General features: G+C 36.5%; 1 protein-coding gene across 1 annotated transcript in view; it reads left to right on the forward strand.

The window, feature by feature from the left end:
- Window positions 1-24,787, forward strand: part of LOC145693356 (uncharacterized) — a 1,437,468-nt gene that overhangs the window by 1,065,986 nt on the left and 346,695 nt on the right. The window contains exons 25-26 of the mRNA XM_081769283.1: window positions 223-345; window positions 1,669-1,911. Coding sequence (XP_081625409.1) covers window positions 223-345; window positions 1,669-1,911 — 366 coding nt within the window. The remainder of the gene's footprint in view (window positions 1-222; window positions 346-1,668; window positions 1,912-24,787) is intronic.

Below are 24,787 nucleotides of genomic sequence, written 5' to 3' on the forward strand. Positions count from 1 at the left end.
TAGGATATAAATTGATAAATAAATCGAAAAACTCAATCATTAATCCCTTGATATGCAAAGCAATTAATATAATGTACTAATTTAAATATTGATATCCAAATAAATGCAAATAACCTAGTTATATGTACCTTGCACAGCTTTCAAAACCTGGTATATAATTATACTTATTTTTGTCTAGCTCTTAACTTTCGTCTAGCACTAGCTTTATAATACATTTTGCAGGTGAACCTGGCCCTGCTGGAGCCCAAGGAGCTCCTGGTCTTACTGTGAAAGGCGAAAAAGGATTGCCTGGTCTACCTGGAAAAGCAGGAAGAGATGGACTGCCTGGTACTCCAGGTCAAAAAGGTAATTTGCACTGATTGCATCTTCATATTGTGTTGTGCACTTTTCTAGATATACTACATTCATTCTATACTGTTATGAAATGTGTTATTTGGTGCTGCAGTATAACAGTATCAAACGCGTTTTTTGTAAATTACTAGGTATTTTGGTTGCCAATGACAGCGTTTCTCTAGTGACTATTATTGAGAATACTACACGAAGCACCCTTTTTATATTCTTCAGAAGCAGTGTTATTTTTATTACTAGTAGTTGTTCCGACTGATACTGATTCGCTGTACACTGTAGGTTTAAATCATGGTTCAGTAAAACTCAAATTGTTTACATTTAACAAATTTATTTATTATGAATCTTCCTCACCAACCATTTCAAACTTAATATTTTATTTATCCAATTATTCGATAACTTCCATATACAGGTAATCAATATCGTAGGTACTGGTAGACAGACAGAAAAGATAGCGCAGGTAGGAACGTCTATTAACGTGTGTGGTTTAATTAGAATTTAGCGTGACGTTCAACACTAAGGCATTTGCCGTTTATTATTAGGATTATTGCTTTGTTTGAGCATATGTACCAGTAAATTTACATTTTTAAAATCTCTTTTATAAAAGTAAGACCCCTGAGTCTGTCAGTCACGACCCTAATAGTTCACAATTAGACCAATAGTTATCGCTATCTGTGCTGCGTCCTACCTAACGAACCAAAAACTTCGAGGTAACAATGAGTAATTTTAATAAAAATTCTCTAATTCTATATTAGTATTAGTAGAAGAAAATACTTTTTTTTAAAAAAATAACTGAAAACTATCAAGGATATTTTGTAATAATATTCTACGACATAGTCCAAAAAGTAGTGAATCTTTTGCACACGAGATGGCGTTAGTGTCCCAAATTTCAGTGTATATGAGTCGCAGTGAATCAGGTCTAACATGATTTGACAGTTGACCCTACGTAAAATTTCAACAAAATTTCATACATGTAGTGTTCTTTATCTTTAAAAATTACAGTTGTGGATAAAAGGTATTAAACAAAAAATTAATATTTAAATTATTTATATATTACTAAGTTCGTGTCGCGCGATTTCCGAATGCGGAATCTCGTACTCACTGTGGGAGCACTTAAATTACCCATTCTACAAATAAAATGTAATATTATACTTTCGAACGCCTAATCCACATTATCTGATTCCTTCTTATAATAATGTGGGTTGCGTATAGATTAATCTGTAAATGCCGCTCAATCCTCAACTTCAATGTTTATTTCTCTTGTAATGCATGGTTAGAAATGTATTCAAAATATTTTGTTGACATCATATTATCCAATTCCAGGTGAACAGGGTTTACCGGGATTACCAGGAATTCAAGGCAATCCAGGAATACCAGGATTACCAGGTCCACCAGGAGAGAAGGGAGATCAAGGTGCACCTGGGGTTCCAGGACAACCAGGCATAGACGGAGTACCAGGGCTTCGTGGGCTTGATGGACTTCCAGGGCCGCCAGGTCCAAAGGGCGAGCGCGGCCCTCCAGGGTTGTTCGGTGCTCCAGGCGACAAAGGGGACAGGGGACCTCCCGGTAAAATACATTAATACGTAGTTTTCTATTCTCAACATAGACTAATCACTTGAAAACGTATTCTCTGGCAAGAGAGTTTAGCAGGCACTATATATATATATATATATATATATTAGGGTGGAGCGAAAAATTTTTTTTTCGAAATTCGAATTTGAATAGGGGGCAAAAGTTGCATCATATCGTAGTACTTTACCATAGAAAATTTCAATTCTCTAAAATAATTTTTAGCCGGGGCGCAAGGGGCTTTAAATTTGAAATTTTGCAAATCAGTTTCCGTTTACTATGTAACAATTTAGCAAATGTTCGCTGAAAGTAGACTTTAATTTATATTGTGGATAGAGGGCAAAAGATGCATCCTTTGTCAATAGATAACAACATGAATGTTTAATTCTCTAAAATTATTTTTAGCCGGGGCGCAATGGTCCTGTAATTTGGGAATAATAAGACGAAAAGTGATCAACTTTAAGCATTTTGTGAGTCTGTCATAAAGAAGCTTTTTGCTATTTAATAAGACTTCTGATATCCTATAATGAACTTTAGGTAGTTTGGTTAATAGTACAATAGTTTGGTTGGTGGTGACAGTGACGTAACTAGGAGGGAACGGGGCTTGTGCCCCGGGCGTCGAATTGGGAGCCGCAAAACTGGGCATATAATTATTTTTAGTATAAAGCAAGGAAAGGAGTTTTAGCAAACTAAATATCATTAAAAAAAATACCTCAGAAACTTAACAGGATAACAACGACTCACCAACCTTAGGATCATATCCATAGAGCTTATGTTAGCTTCAAAGCTATCTTATGAGGACATTGTAAAACCTTTGCATCCGAAAGAGGCCGTAAGGTTAAATTTTAGTTCCAGCTTTTTGTGTTTTCATTTAACTTACATCGATTTAAGAGATTTGTAAAATGTCCGAGTATAATACTCGAGACAGCAGCTTCATTGTTTTTCATAATTAAATATTCTATTCAAAAGCAAAAGATGTTGATTCATTCTACACATATCAACATCCCAACATAATTCCGAAAACATTGCGATTTGCAGTTATTTCGTTAAGACTGTAAGAATGTGTCAAGCATGCTACTCTCGGATAATTTGTCAATCAGTTACAAAGTAGTTTAGTGTTTTTTATCTTGTACTAAAAATTAAAATATGTACTACAATTTTGAAATCAAGTTTTATCACTTGAAGAAAGAATGGAATAAGAAAACTACTGTCTGATGCCAATATCAGATATAGTTGCGGAGCCTTTTGGTTTGGTTGGTCGGGGGGGGGGGGGCGGAGGGGGCGCTAAGGCGAGCTCTTGCCCCGGAGATAACTAACCTAGTTGTGTCGCTGGGTGGTGAGTAAAAAATGATATTTCGTATTATTGATATTACTTGGACAAAGAAATTCAAGAAAAGAGAAGGAAGGAATGCCAAAAAGCGATCTTACGGTGAAGCTTTCACCCAAAGAGTATTATACTCTACTAGTTACATTATCGAATCTTCAGACTACTTGTCATCTTCGGAAACAAGTTAGGAAGGCAATAAAGAACACACTGAAGCTGGAGGAGATCATATTTTAGTTGGAAATATCCTTTGAAGAAGACAAGAGAGCAAGCACAGATTGGATGCACGAAAATGAGAAAATTCGCCCCAACATTAGCAAAAGTGAAGGAGAAAAGCGGCGTGACTAGAAGAAAAATTGCAGCAATTGCTACTGCGGTTTTAAATATGTGAGTGTAGAGCAGTTGCAAAACATAATTGACAGAAGTAAAATTCAAAGAGAGGCTGTGAAAAATGGTATAAGTGTAAGAACTAAGAAACTGTTAATAAAGTGAAACCTCGTGCCATCTATTTTGATTGGAAGAAAGACCAAACGCTCACGATGTCCGGAAGATGAAGATGGAACAACATTATTCTATCCGTGTAGAAACGGGTAACAAATTTCTCGTCTATGCCGGAAATGCTTTGACAGGATCAGCATCAGCAAAGAATATTGCTAGTTTCATCTGCCGCGAATTACAAGAAAATAATGTGGACCTATCAGATGTGGTTGCTATCGGCTGCGATGGCAGTAATATTAGTGTTAGGTCAAAAGGAGGAGTGATTAAAGTGCTCAAAAACCATTTAGGAAGGCCCTTGCAGTGGTGCATATGCTTATTGCATTTCATTGAACTACCACTTCGTCATTTACTAAAAGAAATCGACGGTATAAGTACTGGCCCTTACACTTTCTCTGGCTCTATTGGTAGATCATTAGTGGATTGTGAAACAAATTCAGTGTACGGCTTCGAAAAGATTTCTTCAGAACCTCCTACACTCCTAAATGTGCGTGATCTCAGTTATGATCATAGGTACTTGTGTGAAATACTCCAATCTGTCATAAGATTACACTGATAAAAGCCTAGCAGATCAAGAAATCTGGGAAACTTGGGCATGTTCGCTGGTTAACAGTGACTTACAGACTTTTGCGTCTATAGGTGTATATATCAATGGCAAATCCTTCAGAGGAACTTAAAACTCTATCAAAGTTCGTGGTAAAAGTGTGGTTCAACATCAAACTGAAACCTCTTGTCAAATACGGAGCTAAACATTTGTTCCTGACCATAAAACTTTCGCGATGTTTGCAAGAACCATACAAGACTCCAGTCAATAAAGTAATTTCCAGAAATGCATTTTCTGCGAATCCTTAAAACATTCTCATTGCTATGATTGATGTCAACAGATCAACTACAGGAATCCTTGCTGTTTATAAAATATTCCAAACCAGAAAGCAGTGTAAACCTTCTGAAATTCGTGCCTTCGAAGTGCCAGTATTAAACTTCGAGACTAATAATTACACAGAAATGATAAACTGGAATGAGTGTAATATAACAGAACGATAACACTGACTCATGTGACACATGAAAAGTGCAAGAAATACGCGCTTCAGAAAATACATGTGTTGATATCCCTGAGTTCAAATGTCATACGCAAGTAGTGGAAAGATTAGTGAAACTTCTTTCAGTATCTGGGGTACGAGAGAGCGATTTCTTAATTCGTTTCAAAGTTGACTTGAGAAATTACATGCCTACTTTTGAGACAGTCACAGTATTTTGCAGGAAGACGTGAACGCAACTTATGAAAAATTCACTCTAATGTTGGCGGGTGGGTGGGATTGAACTCGACGACAGCCACCTCTTAGTAGTGATTTTGGGTTGATGTAGCCGGTAACATAGAATATGAACTTCGGTAGCTTCAGAAAATTTATCTCGTCGCGACAACCAATCTTAACACCCTCAAACTACAGTCTACTTCAAGCGAAGAGCTGTCTAATAATTACACAAATACACAACAAACATGTATTTGTTTACAAAACCTACGAAACTTAAGGCCATGGAGCCCCGGCTAGAAATATTTTAGAGAATTGAAATTTTCCATGGTAAAGTACTACGATATGATGCATCTTTTGCAACATATCCAAATTTGAATTTAATTTTTTTAAAAAAATGGTCTCTTTGCACTTATTTGCATAATCTTTCAAACTTAAGGCCCATTGCGCCCCGCCTAAAATTTCTTTTAGAGAATTGAAATTTTCTATGGTAAACCACTATAATATGATGCAACTTTTGCCCCCTATCCAAAACCGAATTTCGAAAAAAAAAAATTTTGGCCTCTTTTCACTCCACCCTAATATATATATATATATATATATATATATATATATATATATATATATATATATATATATATATATATATAGATAGATAGATAGATAGATAGATAGATAGATATAGATATAGCTATCAGCGTTTTCTTTTACAATTTACATTTTGTGTAGCAAATTGCTACACAAATTTCAATTTGTATCGCAATTCGTAAATTTTGTATCGCATTTTCTCTACTATAGTTTAATTATAGATTCATAAGGGAAGTCTAATAAATACGAAAATACATGCCCCATTCATTATGATGGAGTTGTGAATTACTTTCGTATTTATTGGATTTCTTTTATTTATCTATTGTTATTATTATTATTATTATTATTATTATTATTATTATTATTATTATTATTATTATTATTATTATTGTCTATAATTATGGAGCAATAAAAATAAGGAATATTTGTACATTCCAAACAGTTAATCGATTCAGAGGTTGTTCAGTCTACATTTAGTCAATTTCGACTTATCTAAAAATTTAGAAGAATCCATGGCGCCAGGTCCGTAAGCGCTCGATGTGTTTCCCTTGGTTTCTAACAATAGCCCGATAGCGTAATTTCCACTGCAATAGGCTTCTCTGAAGAACTGGGAGGGGAGTCTTGTCCCATTCCCTTTGTACAGCTTTCCAAAGGCCTTCCACAGTTGTCACACGCCGTTTTCCCAAAGCCCGCTTCAACAATCCAAATCCACAATAGTCCATATTACTTGCATCTGGAGATTTAACAGCTACCTCATTGAAAGGTATCACCTGTATACCACTTGCCTCCTCCATCTCCCTGTAGAATGCGAGGGACGATCGTGAGGTATGTGATGAAGCTTGTCCATGTGAATGCGCACCAGATTGGCGTCATTTCCGTACATTGTTGGAATCTCATGCTCGCAGATCGGCCGCATGATCTGCTCCTGAAAATACTGCTATTTATTTTCCAGTTTTTCGCCACCCTACGAATCTTCAGTTTACCTCGGTAACTGTAGCCAGTAACGACCATGAACCCTTTTGGGAAGGATTCTTTACAGACACGGACTCACCTTCTGAAGTTCTTGGCGCCTTCCTCTCGGTACATGATGGCTCTCGGTTTGTCGCAGTCGGAAAGGTAAATCTATGCTTCATCCAGCGTTACGACGCACATCCACCTTTGTTTTGCCAGATGCCGTTCGTACAGCTTCCGGGCGTTATACTTTCGTTCCTTTTGGTGGGCATCCGTGAGAAGATGGCCGCGAGCTTTCATGACTTTTTCCAGCTAGAGTTGATGATGTAACGCCCGGCTCACAGTCCCCAAAGACACGTCAAGACGATTAGCCATACACCTTGGTGTTGGCGGATTTTCTTGCATTGCCATTTTGCGAAGTTTCCTCTGCATGGTGGAGGTGGCCTTAGTGTATTCTCGCTTCCTAGGCAACTTCGTTGGTGATCCAAATGGTGGAGCTTCGTTGCCCTTGCACTTTTTAATAACATTTTTTATTCCACTTAAACTGATGTTGCAACCATTCTTCTTGCACTGTTTTCTAATGACACAAACACTAAAGTGAACGTCATAAAGAGCCGCAATATAGCCTTCCCAAAACCGGCTTAGTTTGGGCGGCATTTTGGTCAGAGTGGAAACCCACACACTTGTAAATAAATTTAACATAACACTCACAACAATGGTGCTGTTTCCTGCGTTATTGTCGTCCGCGCGGAAAAACAACTCCGTTCACAGGAAGTCACTGCACAACACTGCAGGATGCCACGAGCAGGTCGGGTGAGTCCATTCTGCCCGGGAGGGGGAAGGAACGAAGTCGGCCAAAAGTAGGCTGAACAACCTCTGTAAACATGGTAAACAAAGTATCAAAAACATAACAATGAATTGAAAGCTTGACATTTTAAACAGTCCTTGCAAATTACAACAAAATGCATGTATTAATATTTGCTAACAAATAAATACCTTATATATATATATATATATATATATATATATATATATATATATATATATATATATATATATAGATATAGATATATACAAGGGCGGATCTAAGGGGGGGCTATGGGGCACCCTTTGACGCTCAGGTTTACACTGGATAAAACGGCAAATTATGGTTTAGCCCCTCCCTTGATCATATCCTGGATCCGCCACTGTATATATATATATATATATATATATATATATATAAGTGAAAATGGAAAGAAAAGAGTGAGAAAGATGAGTGCATTTTTCTATATTTTCGATGCTGAATAGTGCCGTTACTGTTCCAGTGATCTACTTTACGTACTTCTGCGTTTCACTAACCATATCCAAGCTCCATTCATGCTACACCATATATCGGCTAGGTTCTTGAAGTTATTCTCTGCTGCTAATGCGCCGTTTCTTCAAGGGACATTTTCTTTTTTACAAACTCAGAAACAAGGATAAAATGACCCGAGACCTGAGTGGGTCTGGAGGATGACCCACTAGCAACAAACCGACAAAGGGAAGGAAAGACAGAGTGGAAAACTGTTTTGTAACTCAAAGTCGAGGCATTTTTTCTTGCAACAACCGACCCTTCAAAGAAAAGTTTCTTGAAGTAATAGTAATTTTTATCAACATGGTCCTTCCGTGCTAATACTAAAAGCTGCAAAGATACATCCCAATTTGCGATACATTTTTCAATTTGTATCACATTTTCATGATTTTGCATTGTAAACAGCGATATATAGGGTGTTCATTTAATATGTAGGCAAAGTCCACTGGTGAAATCCTCACACTTAAACAAGGAAAAAAGTCCAGATGAACATGGGGCGAAAAACGCGTTGTTTCTAAGTTACGAGATCCGTAATTGAGAAAATTGTACCTTTGAGGCTGCCTAGCTCGAATGAGAGAGCTCGAACTATGAGAGATATCAAATGCAGTTAAAGAAATATTAGAGGAACTAGTACACACACTCTATCTAAATACTTATTTCCAAGTTGGGTTGTACCGGCGCACATAATTTTAGGGAGACAGGTGCAAGTGCGGAACCTATACCCCAGCTCCCTCTATAAAATCCGTTACACCGATAAGTCCTTACTCTGAAACATGGTTGTTTAGATAGACAAGGTAGAAGTTCCTCTAATATTTCTTTAACCGCCGTTGATATCTCATACTTTTCTAGCTAGGCAGCCTCAAAGTTACAATTTTCTCTATTTTGGTATCTCGTAACTTTGAAATAGCGCGTTTTTCGCTGTATGTTCATATAGACTCTTTTCCTTGTTAGGTGTGAGAATTTTACCAGTGGATTTTGGCTACATAATAAATGAACACCCTTTGTATATATAGATAGATAGACAGATATTTACATAGATAGATATAGATCCAGATAGATATATAGATATGGATATGTGCATATATGTGTCCAAAACTTAAGCATAATAGAAGAAGTTGCATGTAAAGGGCGGTAAGGGCATCGCGAGCACAGGATGGCATGTATTGCTTGTGAGGAGTATTGAACCGGCTATGACAAACGTCCGCCTGGCCCCCTATGGAAAGAAATCAAACACTAGTGCTTGGATTCGAAATAGGCGCACTCCGTATGTGCACTGAGTCGATTGTTGAAGTGAGCAGATGGTACTGATGAGTTGAGTGTGACAACAGGTTAATGGAATATGGCACAAAGTTGTCATTTAGATGCGTTTAACAAAGGCCGGATCATCGGGTGCTTAGAAGAAGGTGACACACAAACAGCAGTAGCACGAGCCATCAATGCTCCATGAAGTGTCGTGTCTAGGTTCTGGAAACAGTCTATCGACACCGGAGATATCAACCGTAGGCCCGCTGAGGACGTCTACAAGTCACAACGCCTCAGTGGTGAGACTATCACGGAGACTGAAAGCCAATGCTCTGTATCCACAGCGACCAGCAACATGTGTTCCACTGACTCAGGTACACAATAGGACCCGTTTACAATGATGTCGAGGACATCACCAGTTGATCTCCAAACAAATATGTGCGTGCTGTTCACGGATGAATCCCGATACAGTTTCCAGAGCGATTCCCATCGCTCTTTGATCTGACGCGAACGGAAACTCGCTTACATCCAAAGAGCATTGTGAAAAGGAAATCGGTATGCTGGTAGTGACGTACTGGTCTGGTCACGCATTATGATGAATGGTCGTACTGAATAGACCATCTTTCATGCTGGGTCCATCAATGGCCAGAGGTTTAGAGACGTGGTTGTGCATGTCCATGTGCGGCTTTCCAGGGGCGCAGTGGGCTCACAGTTTCTGCTGATGTATGAAAATGCCCGTCCCCATCAAGCCAAACTGGTAAAAGAATACTTAGAGACAAAAGAAATCCAACGCATCGCTTGGCCGTCGCGATCTCCTGGCCTAAACCCGATTGAACATGCTTGGGACGCTATAGGAAGAGGTGCTGGAACCCACCAGCTACCCGCAGGACACAGTTATCCCAAGAGTTCTTCAACAACCTGATCTTGAGCATGGAACATCATCGCCAGACATGTATGGCTGTTTGGGGCAACCATATCTCATATTAACCTGTTTTCGATGCCATTAGTGCGTCTCACAGTGTTTTCATGGTATGTGTATTTTGGTACCAAGTTTTAAGGTGTGTTGTGTCACCCCTTCTACTATACTTTCTTTCAAAGTTGGCTTGTTTTGCGTTAGTGTGGCCTCTACGCGTAATATGTTGGCATAGTGGTTCATTTGGTGTGCCGTCTCTACGTTCTTCGTGTTCTATGTACTCGAACAGTCATTATGTTTTGGACATGTATATATATAACGAAAAGATATGTAATTCGTTAAATACTAAGATAAAATATTATTCGAGAGCTACTTAGTTGAAAGACATAAGGACCCTGGGCTGGAAAACTTTCCGGGGCTTCTTGTCAGAGTTTAATTTTGTTTAATGTTATTTTGTAATTTCTTCAATATCAATTGAATTCATGTAATAAACTGTCTTAAACATGTGGTTTTGTCAATATTGACAGTATTTTCAAATTATATCTTACATTTTTTTTTACATGCAAACAACTTTAGTATTTTTTCTTTTTTAATATTCCTATCTTTCTATAACACTCTCGAATTACATCCTGTAATTCACAGTAATATAGTTAAATCCATTTTTGGTGATTTCGTATAGTTCATCTGATGTGCTTGGACGATTCCTATACACATATTTTTCAGGATGCTCCTGCAACGAGTCTGGAGTGGCAACGTTAGTTATTAGGGAGATCATGGTTTGATTTGAAATTATGTGGTCACCGATAACGCTGGTCATGAATTGTATGGAGACGTTGGATACATAAAATGTGGCCATCTTGCTAAAAGTAGCCTTCGGTCAACTCATAGTCAAGTTGATCCATAAATTCGTTCAAAATCCGACCCTAAACGCAAGAACTCACGGTTTCATGAAAAAAGTTGAGCCAACAATTCTCCAAGCGACACTGTAAGTCAGACCAAATTTTTCTGAATTCAGTGTCCGTCATCCATATTATTCAAAGAATTTGTTTTCAGACAGACCTCAGTTAGGTGCTTGAACCCTTAGACATTTCGTTGTCCACGCCTCCCAACAATTCCATTTCTCTTCTTCCTTCCATCTCCACCTCTTATCCATAAATTAAAAATAAACCTTACTAAAAGAAACTTAATTAGTGAATGAACAATTTATTACAGTTAAATCTACTAACTAGAACCCAAAACTACAAATACGACACAAGAAGTAGCAAGTGGGAAATGTGATTTGAATTCTATTTAGATTTCCAGCGCTAGCATTAAACATACTAGAGTAGTAAAGAATGATTCAGTTAGCGAAATAATTTATATTGCCCATATATCAGAAAGGTCTTTATCTTCGTTTTCGCTCTTAGGTTGTTTACATTTCTCAATTGCTTGACCTCAGAAAACTTACCAAATTCTTGAAAATTTAATGTACTGTAGATGTCAGTTTACTTTTGATTGTCAGAATAGTCAGGGTGTTCAAACTGACATCTCCGATGGATTTTCTGTGGAGTAAATCCAGAGACGAAAACGTACGTTATCCTGCACAATTTATGACGACCGTACTTCTGAGAAAAATTATTCTGAGAAAAATAGTTTCACAAAATAGTTTTTAAGTTGCCGTCTTGCAATGCGCATAAACATAAAAATTTCTTCTTGTCTTAAAAGAAAACCCAAATATCTGAACAAGTTATCTAAGATTTTAATTTTTATTCATTTATTTATTTATTTATTTATTTATTTATTTTTAATAGCTAACCTGCCAACAACCACAAGAAATGCTCTTATTCTAGAAGACACTTAAGCATTAAAATTGGTATTACACCTTTTAGATGGTTCTTTCTTCCCATAAAACAATCTTGCGTATTTATGATATTTATGATATTTATTAAAACTTAGATTCTGCAATCGTTTCTTTTGTTGAAGCTCTATTTCAAAAATGAAATACTCTGTTATATTGAAAACAAAATTCTCAAGATTTTCCTCTTAAAAATCCACAAAAGACATGCATCTACTAGCACAATACCCATTCTTTGCACGGGGAAAATAGTTTCATTTTGGTCATAAAGAGCACCAAATCTGTCATCTATCAACTTAAGGACTCCAAAACTTTGAATTCGACACTAATATCGGCCATTTTCAATTATTTTTGCATGTTAGCATCCCCCTTCAGGAGTACTAATAGAAGCTGAATTTGGACTTGAACGGCATCATAAGTGTCATGTTCATTTCAGAAACCTAGAAAATTATGGATTCGACAGTAATATAGGTCAGTTTGATCATTCTCATATATCTCCCACTCTCCATGCTGCAGGGCTGAATTTGGATTTAAACGGCATCGGAAGTGTTACTGTTCAATATACCGACCGCGAAAACTATGGATTCGATACTAATATAGGTATATATATATATATATATATATATATATATATATATATATATATATATATATATATATATATATATATATATATATATATATATCGGGTGTTGCAAAATAAGTGTTAAAACTCTTGGGAGGTAACTCCTACTACTGAGACAAGAAAAAAAGTTCTCTTGAACTTTCGGCTATCAGACATATTTTCCGATCTACAAGGTGCCGAAAGCGTGGGAAAATGACTTTCGAACGCCAATAGTTCTGAAACTATCCAACGTAAAGAGGACGGGCAAAATATTCACTGAAGAAGTCAAACCTGCTGTATTGAATTTTGCATGTTTCACAATCCTACCATGTACGCGCAGGGGATTCCCCAAAGGAACGTAGGGAGGCCCGGATAATCTGCCAAATGAAAATAGGTCTAAATGAATATGAATTTATAGGGTTTCTACCAGGTAACAATAATTCGTTTGAATTAAGTCGATATCTGAAACAAATACAAAATGGCGGAAACCTTCATGCCCGTTGTGTGTGGTTGCATAAGCGCCAGGTACGGATGCTGGCCAATAGTGACGTTCTGAGTATTATGTGTAGCGAATTTGTACTCAAATGCTCTAGAAAGACATCTGGAGTGTCGGTAGAGCACAACAGATGAAGCAGGGTGATCCATACGTGTGGAAACACCTAACGAAAAATTCTCAGAAATGCACTCATACTAAGTAAACGTAAGTTCAAAGCGTAGGAAATGTAAGTAATAGCATCAAGAACATGAAAGCCATTACCAATTCACCAATAATATTCCCTGAAGCCGATGCAATATGATGTGTACCGTTGCATACCAATAAGGATACAGCAACTGAGGCCAAGTTGAAATTGTGCAAGGGGACTCATAAAGAAATCGGGGAAACTAAAGGAATGTCACTAGTGGGACACGTGAGACGGTGTCCCAGCAGTAGTGAGACATGTTGACATTTGTCATATTAGCTACATGTTGATATTGACACACACATTGGCCACATTTCAATATCGATCATGCGATCTCACTAATGACATTCGTTTAATTTACCCAGTTTCTTTGTGAGTCCCCTTGCACAATTTCAACTTGGCCTCATTTGTTGCATCCTTATTGGTATGCAACGGTACAGATCATATTGCATCGGTTTGAGGGAATATTATTGGTGAATTGGCAATGGCTTCGATGTTCTTGATGCTATTACTTACATTTCCTACGCTTTGAACTCACTTTTATGTAGTATGAGTGCATTTTTTCTGGGCACTTTTCGTTACGTGTTTCCTCACATGTGAATCATCCTGCTTCATCTGTTGTGCTCTACCGACACTCCAGATGTCTTTCTAGAGCATTTGAGTACAAATTCGCTACACTTAATACTCAGAACGTCACTGTTGGCCAGCATCCGTACCTGGCGCTTATGCAACCACACACAACGGGCATGAAGGTTTCCCCCATTTTGTATTTGTTCCAGATATTGACTTAATTCAAACGAATTATTGTTACCTGGTAGAAACCCTATCAATTCATATTCATTTAGACCAATTTTCATTTGGCAAATTATCCGGGCCTCCCTACGTTCCTTTGGGGAATCCCTTGCGCGTGCATGGTAGTATTGTGAAACATGCAAACTCAGTTTGATGATTTTCATATATCTCCCACTCTCCATGCTGCAGGGCTGAATTTGGATTTAAATGGCATCGGAAGTGTTACTGTTCATCTTACCGACCGCGAAAACTATGGATTCGATACTAATATATATATATATATATATATATATATATATATATATATATATATATATATATATATATATATATACTAGCAGCGTTCACCCCGCTTCGCTGGGGTCACCCCGGAACGCAATAAACCTTGTTAATTAGATAATTTTTACTTTTTCGCTTTCAATTGATATGATAAAAACCATGTTAACATTATATCGCCTGTCATTTATGTTAACCCGCCGAGTGACACGGTCATGTGGGTTGCATATAAATACGTTTATTTTTACCTATGATGAACTAACAAAGGATTTGTACGTTATGGACACTTGAATGGTCAATTATCTCAAGACACTGGTAATTGAAAATTAAAGTGATATGATAAAAACCATCTAGGGTCCAAATCATAATAACCCCCCAAAAATGAAAGAAATTGGTTCAGCCGTATTAGCGTGATGAGGGAACAAAGATTTGTGCGTTCTCTTTTATATATATAGATATATCGGGTGTTGCAAAATAAGTGCTAAAACTCTTGGGAGGTGACTCCTGCCACTGAGACGAGAAAAAAAGTTATCTTGAACTTTCGGGTATCGGACATATTTTCGGATCTACAAGGTGCCGAAAGCGTGAGAAAATGACCTTCGGACGCCAATAGTTCGGAAACTATCCAACGTGAAGAGGTCGAGTAAGAAATTAACTGAAGAAGTCATACCTGCTGTATTGAATTTTGCATGAAGGAGGTAGGAAGGAATTTTGCATGAAGAAGGTAGGAATTTTGCATGAGGAAGGTAGGAAGAGAGCTTTAAAACTGTTTCCATTTAAAGAAGAGATATTTGAAGAACCAAGAGTGAAACCTGAGTCAGCACCAATTGATGTAAAGCTCAAAGAAACGACAATTAAATCAAGATTAGAAACATGGAGATTCAAAATAGATTACAAAGAACATTATCCTCTAGAACAATATATTACTTTAACATCAAAGGCTTTAATAAATAGACTAAACATCAGCTTACAAAAACATGGTTCATTAAAGGTTAATCTCTTGATAAACTGTCAATATAAAAAAGATAAAGAAATTCAAAACTTCAACACTAGCAACAAAGAGGTATTCCAATCAACCAATCTAAAAGAGTTCATAGATGATGCTAAAACAATAATTACGAGCAAAAATGGATGAGTTCCAAGCTAGAGGTTCTGGATGGGCTTTTACAAATATAAACTACTTAGAGTTAGCTCGTAATAAATATGCACCGTATAGAGGATCATCATACATAGAACTACCAAATGAAATCAAGAGAAAAAAGGCTGTTTTCAATGTAAAGAATAAAGAAAAATGATTCTTGTATTCAATTGTATTCAGTCTGCATTACATCCTGTTGAAAAAGATTCACAACGACCACCAAAGTACAAGCTTGTTATTGAAGACTTGGAAAAAAGATTAAAAGGTACCGATTATCCTGTAAAACTAAGTGATATCCCAAAAATTGAAAGACGACTTGATATATCGTTTAACATTTATAGATATGATGAAAAATATATGGTGTACATTTTATATCGTACTAAAAACAAAAAAGACACACATGTAAATTTATCATATATAAAAGAAGAAAATAAAACACACTATTGTTGGATTAAAGACGTAAGTAGATTAGTTAGCACCCAAATAACAAAAAAGAGAGCTCGAAACTATTTATGTGATCAATGTTTATTATACTTTTACTCGCAAAGTGCATTAGATAAACACGAAAAAGATTGATCTACTCACGAAGCTGTTAAGATAGAAATGCCACTAGAAGACACATACGTTGAATTTCAAAACTATCAATATACGATGAAGATGCCATTTGTGGTTTATGCTGATTTCGAATGTCTATTGCATAAGGTTATGAGTTGCGAAGAATGTTATCCAGAAGATGAATCATGTACCAAAAAATATCAGCAGCATAAGCCATCTGGATTCTATTACTATATTGTGAAAGTGATGGAAGTAAAATAAATCCTGTTGTGTATAGAGGTATAGATGCAGCTAAGAAGTTCATAAGAATGTTAAAGAAAGAAGCCAAACAAATATCGAACATATATAGAGAAAATAACGAATTACCTTTAACACGTAAACAGTTAAAAGAGTTCAAATCTAAATGTTGCTCTTACTGTAATGTAAAATATACTCCAAAAGACCATAAAGTTAAACATCATGATCATATAACAGGAGAGTTTGCGGCTGCATTATCTAACACCTGTAATTTAAAAGTTAGAATACCAAAGTTTGTACCAGTGATTATACATAACTTATCAGGATTTGATTCACACTTATTTATAAAAGAACTAGGATGTAATAAAGAGCAAATAGAATTTATACCTAATAACGAACAACGTTACATATCATTCAGTAAAAAGGTTGGAACTATCAAAATTCGTAGATTCATTTAGATTTATGGCATGTAGTTTAGACAAGTTATCACCAAACCTAACAAGAGAACAAATGACTCACAGACAACACTTCTATCCTATCGAAAGGAAATTTAAACTTGTAATAAGAAAAGGTGTTTACCCGTACGATTATGTTAGTGACTGGAATAAGTTTAGACAGAGACAATTACCACCAAAGGAAGCATTCTACAACAAGCTTACCAATACACATATAAGTGACGAGCATGCAAAGAAAGTATGGAAAACATTTAAAGTTAATAATCTCGGACAGTACCATGACCTATATCTAAAAACTGATGTGTTGTTATTAGCAGATGTGTTTGAGAACTTTAGAGAAACATGTCTTAAAGCTTATGGTCTTGATCCAGCTTGGTATATGACAGCACCAGGTTTAGCTTGGGATGCAATGTTAAGGATGACAAATATAAAACTAGAGTTACTAACAGATTACAATATGACCTTGATGATAGAGAAAGGCATAAAAGGTGGAATTTCACAATGTAGTAAAAGATATGTAAAAGCAAACAACAAATATATGGAATGTTACGATGGAAATAAAGAAGATTCTTACTTAATGTACTTGGATGCTAACAACTTGTATGGGTGGGCAATGAATCAATATCTACCGTATAAGGGATTTAGATGGTTAAGTGAAGACGAAATAAGAGTAACAGATTTCGCAAATATACCTGATAATTCTGATACTGGTTACATTTTAGAAGTTGATCTTGAATATCCTAAAGAATTACATGACTATCACAAAGACTACCCATTAGCACCTCAAAACATGTGTCCACCTAGTTCAAAACAAAACTGTTAACTACTTTATACGATAAGGAAAAAATATGTAATTCACTATCGAAACCAACGTATACTACTATAAGCCTATACCAGATTCAGTTGGTAAGTGCTACTCTGGAAGTGGTGTATCAACGGACGGAAGTTAGAAGGGTGTAATTAATAGGTATTTAGAAATGAAGAGATCGATCGAAGTGAGAAATATATATATATATATTTTAGACTGAGTCTAGTGTTATGCAGGAACGCATTTGTCGCTAGCTTAATTTTTTGTAAAGTACATTTTTATTCACGTAAATTCATCGAGCGGATTTTTAAAATTACGCTGCATTAAAAAAAAGTCAAAACAGAAAGATCCAAAATATTTGTAAATTGAAAAACAGGATTTATGGAAAACAATTAAATCAATGATTAATTTTTTATGAAAGATATTCAGAGCCAATAACGTAGCCAGGAGCGAAGATTAACAGATCAAATAATATCACAACAATTAACGTTAACAACAGGGTTAGAACATTAAAATAATGAATTGCAACCATATACAGTATTAATTACTAAACGAATGTGATTTCAGCATGGGACGAGGGAATTTTTTCCCAATTAATATTTTAAAGAAATCACCCACTGAAACTTGCTGTGAGTGAATAAATTGAAATAATGGCAGAATTTTGCAAAATGATTACAATAATTCGTATGTAATTAATTCATATGTAATTACTGGGTACAATAGTGGTGGTTAATTCCTAATACAGTGAAACCTCTCTTAACGGGCATCTCTCAATAGTGGACACCTTCATAAGAGAACAAACTTTCTTATTCTTTCATGCTGTAAATATGTGTGGCGTGGTGTTATGAGAGAGAACCCTTTTCTTAGGGGCACTCTCATTTACGGACAAGTAAACATGTTCCACCGACGACCGTCTTGAGAGGTTTCACTGTATTGCTTACTTTAATAATAAATGCTCAAATGTGTGAACTTCCTTTATTGAACCTACTACTGCTAACAGCTGATATTATTATTATTATTATTATTATTATTATTATTAGTATTAGTATTAGTATTAGTATTAGTAGTAGTAGTAGTAGTAGTAGTAGTAGTAGTAGTAGTAGTGTAACAGTTGCGTAACAAAATATACTGTTTTCTTTGAGTTTGTTTAAAAATGTAGATCACTATTCTGAGAGCACCCTTCCTTTTCATTTTGAAACCCTCCAAGTGAAAATTTCTGGCGTACTTACTGAGGCTACGGGTTTAAAATGCGATGACATTCTAACTAAGGTTCTTTTCTGACTTTCCTTGGTCACAATATTCAAACGCTGAGATCGAATAAATCCAGAACCGATTACTTCTAAAACTGTTTCCATTCCCTAACCCTTCCTGCCTGAAATACTTAAAAAACAAAAATAAATTTAAAAAGAAAGTAATGCTTTCCAAAATTGCTCCTACACTGAAAAAAAAATGGTTGTCAATTCAACGTTTTCCGATTGCTAGAGTGATATTCTACATTGTGTTGAATTACCAAAAGCAACAATGTGCTGTATTGATTTAACACAAAATGTCGTAGTCATCCTGGGACACCAGAATGTATTGAACTAACAGTCACTTTTTCCAGTGTAGTATGTCGCAATGTTTCGAAATAATGGCCATTCGGAAGTGAGTAGGTGAGGGTTCAAGGTTCTGTGACTTTACTCTTCCAGAATTGCTCACGCCCTCACGTAATCATCATCCGCTAACCTCACAAACGCAACGCACAAAATCAAAAGTCCTCCCAACAACTTCCGAACACGGAGGTCAGTTAAATTTTAATCAGTAGGAGTAAATTTTAATTTCAATTAACCTAACTCAAACGGTAAGAAGTTAACAGAACAAGTTAAATTAAACCTTAAATAAAATTCAAGTATATCCACTTCCTCAGATTCAGAGTACAATGAAATGCACTGTTAACTATTAAAACATGACACACAATAATATAAAATGTCCAGTTTATGCAGCATATTGTCTTACAACCATTTTAATTGTTTCTTTCTTTGCCAGGAAAAAATAAAACATTGAAAATAGCGCCTCCAATGCTTCAGTACGGGCAACAAAGGCGGGAAGAAAGCGGTTTTTTCTTTGTTCCAAGGCAACAAAAATGCACTTTTGTAATCATGTTTTTTTTTTTTTTTTTTTCCTCACAATCACATTTGGAAACTTCACAAAGTGTTCCAAAACTAACGTTTTAAGTTGACTGGGGTATTTTTGTTCCTTGTTTCTTTTCCATCTTCTACAACAATTATAATATTGTCACATTACTGACAAAGTATCGAGAAAGAATTATAATTTTTTTTAACCCAAAGTAACCTAATTGCAAACTTACCTCAGTAGTTTCCAATCTTCAGAAAACACCTGGAAGTAAATGTTATGTTTCGACTGATTTTCTATAACTTTCATATTTCTTTGCTAATTGTGAATTACTATCGTTTAAAACGTTTATATATTAAAATGTATTGGAAATAAATATTGGAAAGTTGCCGATATTCCTCTTTATTTGACTCCTATGCGTGAGTTTTCTCGGATTTATCCCGTTTCCTCCCACTTTCTTCATTTCACCGATCACCCTATCATCGTCCATACGTAGGGATGCGCATGAGTCGAGGTATGTCTCGAATCTCAACTCGAATCGGCTCGAGACACACTTTGTAAAATTCGAGACGAGTCGAGACAAACGTATTTCTCGACTCAAACTTTCGAGTCGAGACCGCTCATAAAAGTCTTGACTCGACTCGAATGTCTCGAAAAACCTTCTATGATTTTTAATATTATTTTCAAGAAAGTATTCACTCAGAAACACTCGGCACGAGAATTTCGGAAACTGCATGGGTCGGGTGTTCGAGGAGTGCTGTGGTGAGTGTCTTTAACAAGTGGCGAAACCAAGGGGAAACGACGTCCAAACGTCAAGGGGTTGGGCGCTCCCCATCTCATTACAGACGTGGGACGTCGTAGGCTGGGCGGACTGGTAAAACAGGACAGGCAGCGAACTGTGACGGAACTAGCATCAGACTTTAATGCTGGGCAAAGTACAAGTGTGTCTGAACTAGTGTTGTAAAATTTCCAGAAATTTTGAACCTGTTGGTAAAGAAAACTTTCTTTCCGATTTCTTTCCGGAAAAATTGGAAAAATTAAAAAATAATAATGTTTGTATTAGGGTAATTTTACTAGTAATAGAATCTTTTTTTTTTCAAACGCGTGAGAAATGTAAGTTCATAAATCTCAATATTGCGAATATTAAAAAAAAAAGAACTCGAAAATAAGACTATTCCAATTATTATCTATCTATTAAAATGCTAGGTTTATATGTTTGTTCTCACAGAAAAGTTTATATGTTTGTTTCCAATGCTTTCGACAATGGGATCTCGAAACCCACAAGTGCTAGAAACGTGCTCTTTTCACTGGTCTATTCCAAACTTTGTGTAAATTGTCCAATACTAATTGAATATTTAAAAAGAAAAAAAACACTGACATTAGTTCTTTAATACATTTTTAGGGATCCACTGGAAGTATTGAAATTTTTTAAAAAGTAAAGCATCATACCCTACGAGCTATATATTATGACATCACATAGTTGTATTCAGGGGATGTATATATTTCAGGCGTTTTTTTCATGGTCAAATGATAAGGAAAAACGAAGGATAACCATTTCTCCAGTCTAAGATGAATCTGCATTGTTTGGAGTACACCCTATGAACACCGTATATCACTGACATAATTAATTGTGTGTGTAATTTATTTACTTATTACATACTGGATGCAAAAAGAAAGGAAACACTGGTCGTATATGAATTAGAAATTCCAACCAGAAGTGGGCTCAAATCTTGCAAACAGTGCTAGATATTGAAAAAAATAATCGAAAAAATTTCCCCTTTATGATACCCCTAACCGATTTTTATGAAGACATTCTTCACTTGTATCTGTAAAGGTACATGTACAGATGTGAGGAATGGCAGGGAGATTCATGCTCATATGTGAATGATGTGCTGTGTAGAGTGGATTCTGAGTTTAACGTCCCGTTCAGCAGCAAGGCTATATGAGACGTGGACCTACTGATTAACGTGGAATCCGAACCACATGAGCTCTCGCCGGGAATCGAACCCGGGACACCCACGCCAAAGGCGCGTACGCTAACCGCTTAGCCACGGAGGAGCTCATGTGCTGTGTAGAGAGCTCAGGTTCAGCTAGTTAAACATTAATAGTCTTCACTCATTTCTGTTATGTTCTTTAATCGTGGATGTGCATTAATTACAGAACTTTTACAGTTACGTACAAGCCTACCATCACGAAGTGTTTCTGTTGCAACAAATAGGTCTCTTAAATGAAACTCAGTTCTTAATATGTTCTTTGATCTGGTGAAGTTTTGTTAATTTTAACCAAATTACTTTGGACCAGTAGGCAAATTTCACTAATACTCATGCACTAAAACATATAATTACTATTACTTAATATTCTAATTCTGTATGTATACAAGTATATGTTTTCTAGTGCGACAGATTATCTATTACATGTCGAAATGAAAGTGACTATGTTTGTAACTTAATAACTCTTGAATCATTAGACCGACCTCTATAAAATTTTCAACATAGATGAGGTTCGGGACGGTTTATCATTTCATTTCGAAGGTGCAGCTTGAAGGAAGGGGGAGGACACACACACACACACTTTTCTGGGGGTACGCAACGGTTCGGCGTACGGGCACCTTTTTAATGAGAACGGAATATTTCCTTTTCTGTCTTAAAAATGGGTTGACAAGAATCTAAAAAGGTACCAAATAGTAAATGTGTAGGTTTATAGAAAATCAGTGTTTTTTTGTTTTTGTTTTCGTTTTCCTTTTTTCTTTCTAGAGAAAGACCTGTGAATCTTTGTTCCTTCTTGAAGCCTGTTAATAGTATTCAGGGACTAGAAATATATGGGACCTTCTGTCTTTCGCTCGTTGGTATGTCCTCGCGCTTCCCTTTGTTCATTCCTTTTTCACATGGTAATATAACCAATGAAAGGCTCTGAACCGACCAGATTTCAACGAACTTAAAAAGTATGTCTGTGTGTCTGTGTGTGTGTGTGTCTGTCTGTCTGTTATTAGCGAATTTTTCAATTTTGAACCGTGCATTTGATAGAGCATCAAAAACTATAAGAGAAAGTGATTAAATTTTTCTCGTCACTCTTACCGTTCCCGAGAATTGTCCAAAAAATGGCCGACTTCCAGAGATTTAAGGAGCCATATCTCGGGAACCGTAAGTCATAGAGAGATCATATTGGTGTTGTTCATTACCTAAGAAGATGGTGAACATTTTGGTACAAATAGTAACCGATGGCCACTGGCAAATTGACCACTGGTTTGGCTAATGGCCAGTTGTATAGTGGCCGCCAATTAATATCGGTACCAAAATGCGTACCATCGTCTTATGTATTGACTAACACATATATCATCTCTCTATGACTTACCGTTCCCGTGATATTGGCCAAAAAGGGCCAATTTCTACATATTTAAGAAGTCATAGCTCGGGAACCGTAAGTTGTAGAGAGATGATAGTGATGTTGATCAATACCTAAGAAGATGGTGAAATTTTTGGTACCAAATAGTAACCGGTGGCCACTTGTAGTGCTCATCAATTAATATTGATACGAAAATACGGTATATAACATTCTATTAGAGATTGATTAACACCAATATCGTCTCCCTATGACTTACTGTTCCCGTGATATTGGCCAAAAATGGCCAATTTTTAGATATTTAAGGAGCCATAGCTCGCGAACCATAAGCTGTAAGCTGTAGAGAGATGATATTGACGTTGATCAATACTTAAGAGGATGGTAAATATTTTGGTATCAAATAGTAACCGATGGCCACTGGTTTGGCCAATGGCCAGTTGGCCAGTGCCCACTAATTAATATCGGTACCAAATTGTTTACCTTCCTCTTAGATATTGATTAACAACCAACATCATCTCTCTATGACTTACCCTTCCCTTGATATTGATCAAAAGTGGCCAATTTCCAGATATTTAACGAGCCGTAGCTCGGGAACCATTAGTTGTAGAGAGATAATATTGATGTTGACCAATACCTAAATGGATGAAAAATATTTTGGTACCAAATAGTAACCGGTGGCCAAAATTTTAATCATCCTCTTAGGTTTTGGTTAACACTAATATCATCTCTCTATGACTTACCATTCCCGTGATATTGACCCAAAAATGGCCAATTTCTAGATATTTAACGAGCCATAGCTTGGGAACCATAAGTTGTAGAGAGTTCATATTAGTGTTGATCAATACCTAAGAGGATGGTGAACATTTTAATACCAAATAGTAACCAGTGTCCACTGATTAACTGTCTACTGACCTACTGGCTACTGTTCTCCAAATCTTGGCCAAAAAGTTCAAATTTCTAGATATTTAAGCAGCCATATCTCGAGAATCGTAAGTCATAGAGAGATAATATTTTACTAATTTTTGCGAGAGAGAGAGAAGAAGGTGCGGATAAAAAGATTTACTTTTACATCTGAGACCAATGACAATATTCCTTCCCGCTCCATCTCTCCATTCTTTTTAAGTTCGCTCTGGCAATGCTCATGGAGTTCTCAACTGTTTTTTTCTGAAAAGACTGACGTCTCACAACAAAGAATGCAAACAAATTTGTCTGTCGCTAAAGTTCAATGGCCATTAAAGATGGAAAGTTGAGGGTTGAATTCCTGAGATAAATAAAGCACTAAGGTAAAAGTGGTGGTGAGCAAAACTCAGTCTCTCTCTCTCTCTCTCTCTCTCTCTCTCACACACACACACACACAAAACATATGCATACACGACGTGGGCATGCAGTAAATGGATATGTGCATTCAAGATGCAGAAATACTTGAAAATGTCCATACAGGCCGGCTACGAGTCTTTTGTTTTGGCCACGTACCGAAGGATCACACAGATCTTATCGAAACTATTGTGCTATTGTTTGTTTGTATGCTTTGGCAGGAACTTCTTTAGATATCGACGCCCGCTTACTTCTGTTACTTGCGGACACGTTGACAAAAGCAATTTAGTGAATCAAGCTTTGTGTCTAAAATCTTATTTTTTTTCGTGTTGAGAAGTAACTTAACTCGTGCTCTCGAGTTTATACTGAATTACAGGTTGAAAAGATTGAAGTTCGACCATTGCGGCTCAAGGGATCCTGTGGAGTGTTCGAATTGGGGAAAAAAGAATAGGTGGTATGTTTTACTACAACTTTGACTCGACATACCGGCTATCTAAATACTGAAATACAGTGAGAGTATGATGCCTAAAATATTGCATTTCTATTTACATAATGACTCGAAACCATGGGAAGGGGCGCGGTGGCTCAGTGGTAGAGCGTTCACCTCCGGTGCTTGGAGTCCCTGGTTTGATC

The sequence above is a fragment of the Thermobia domestica genome, chromosome 8 (assembly GCF_964235325.1).
Source record: "Thermobia domestica chromosome 8, izTheDome1.hap1.1, whole genome shotgun sequence".
Classification (NCBI taxonomy): Eukaryota; Metazoa; Arthropoda; class Insecta; order Zygentoma; family Lepismatidae; genus Thermobia; species Thermobia domestica.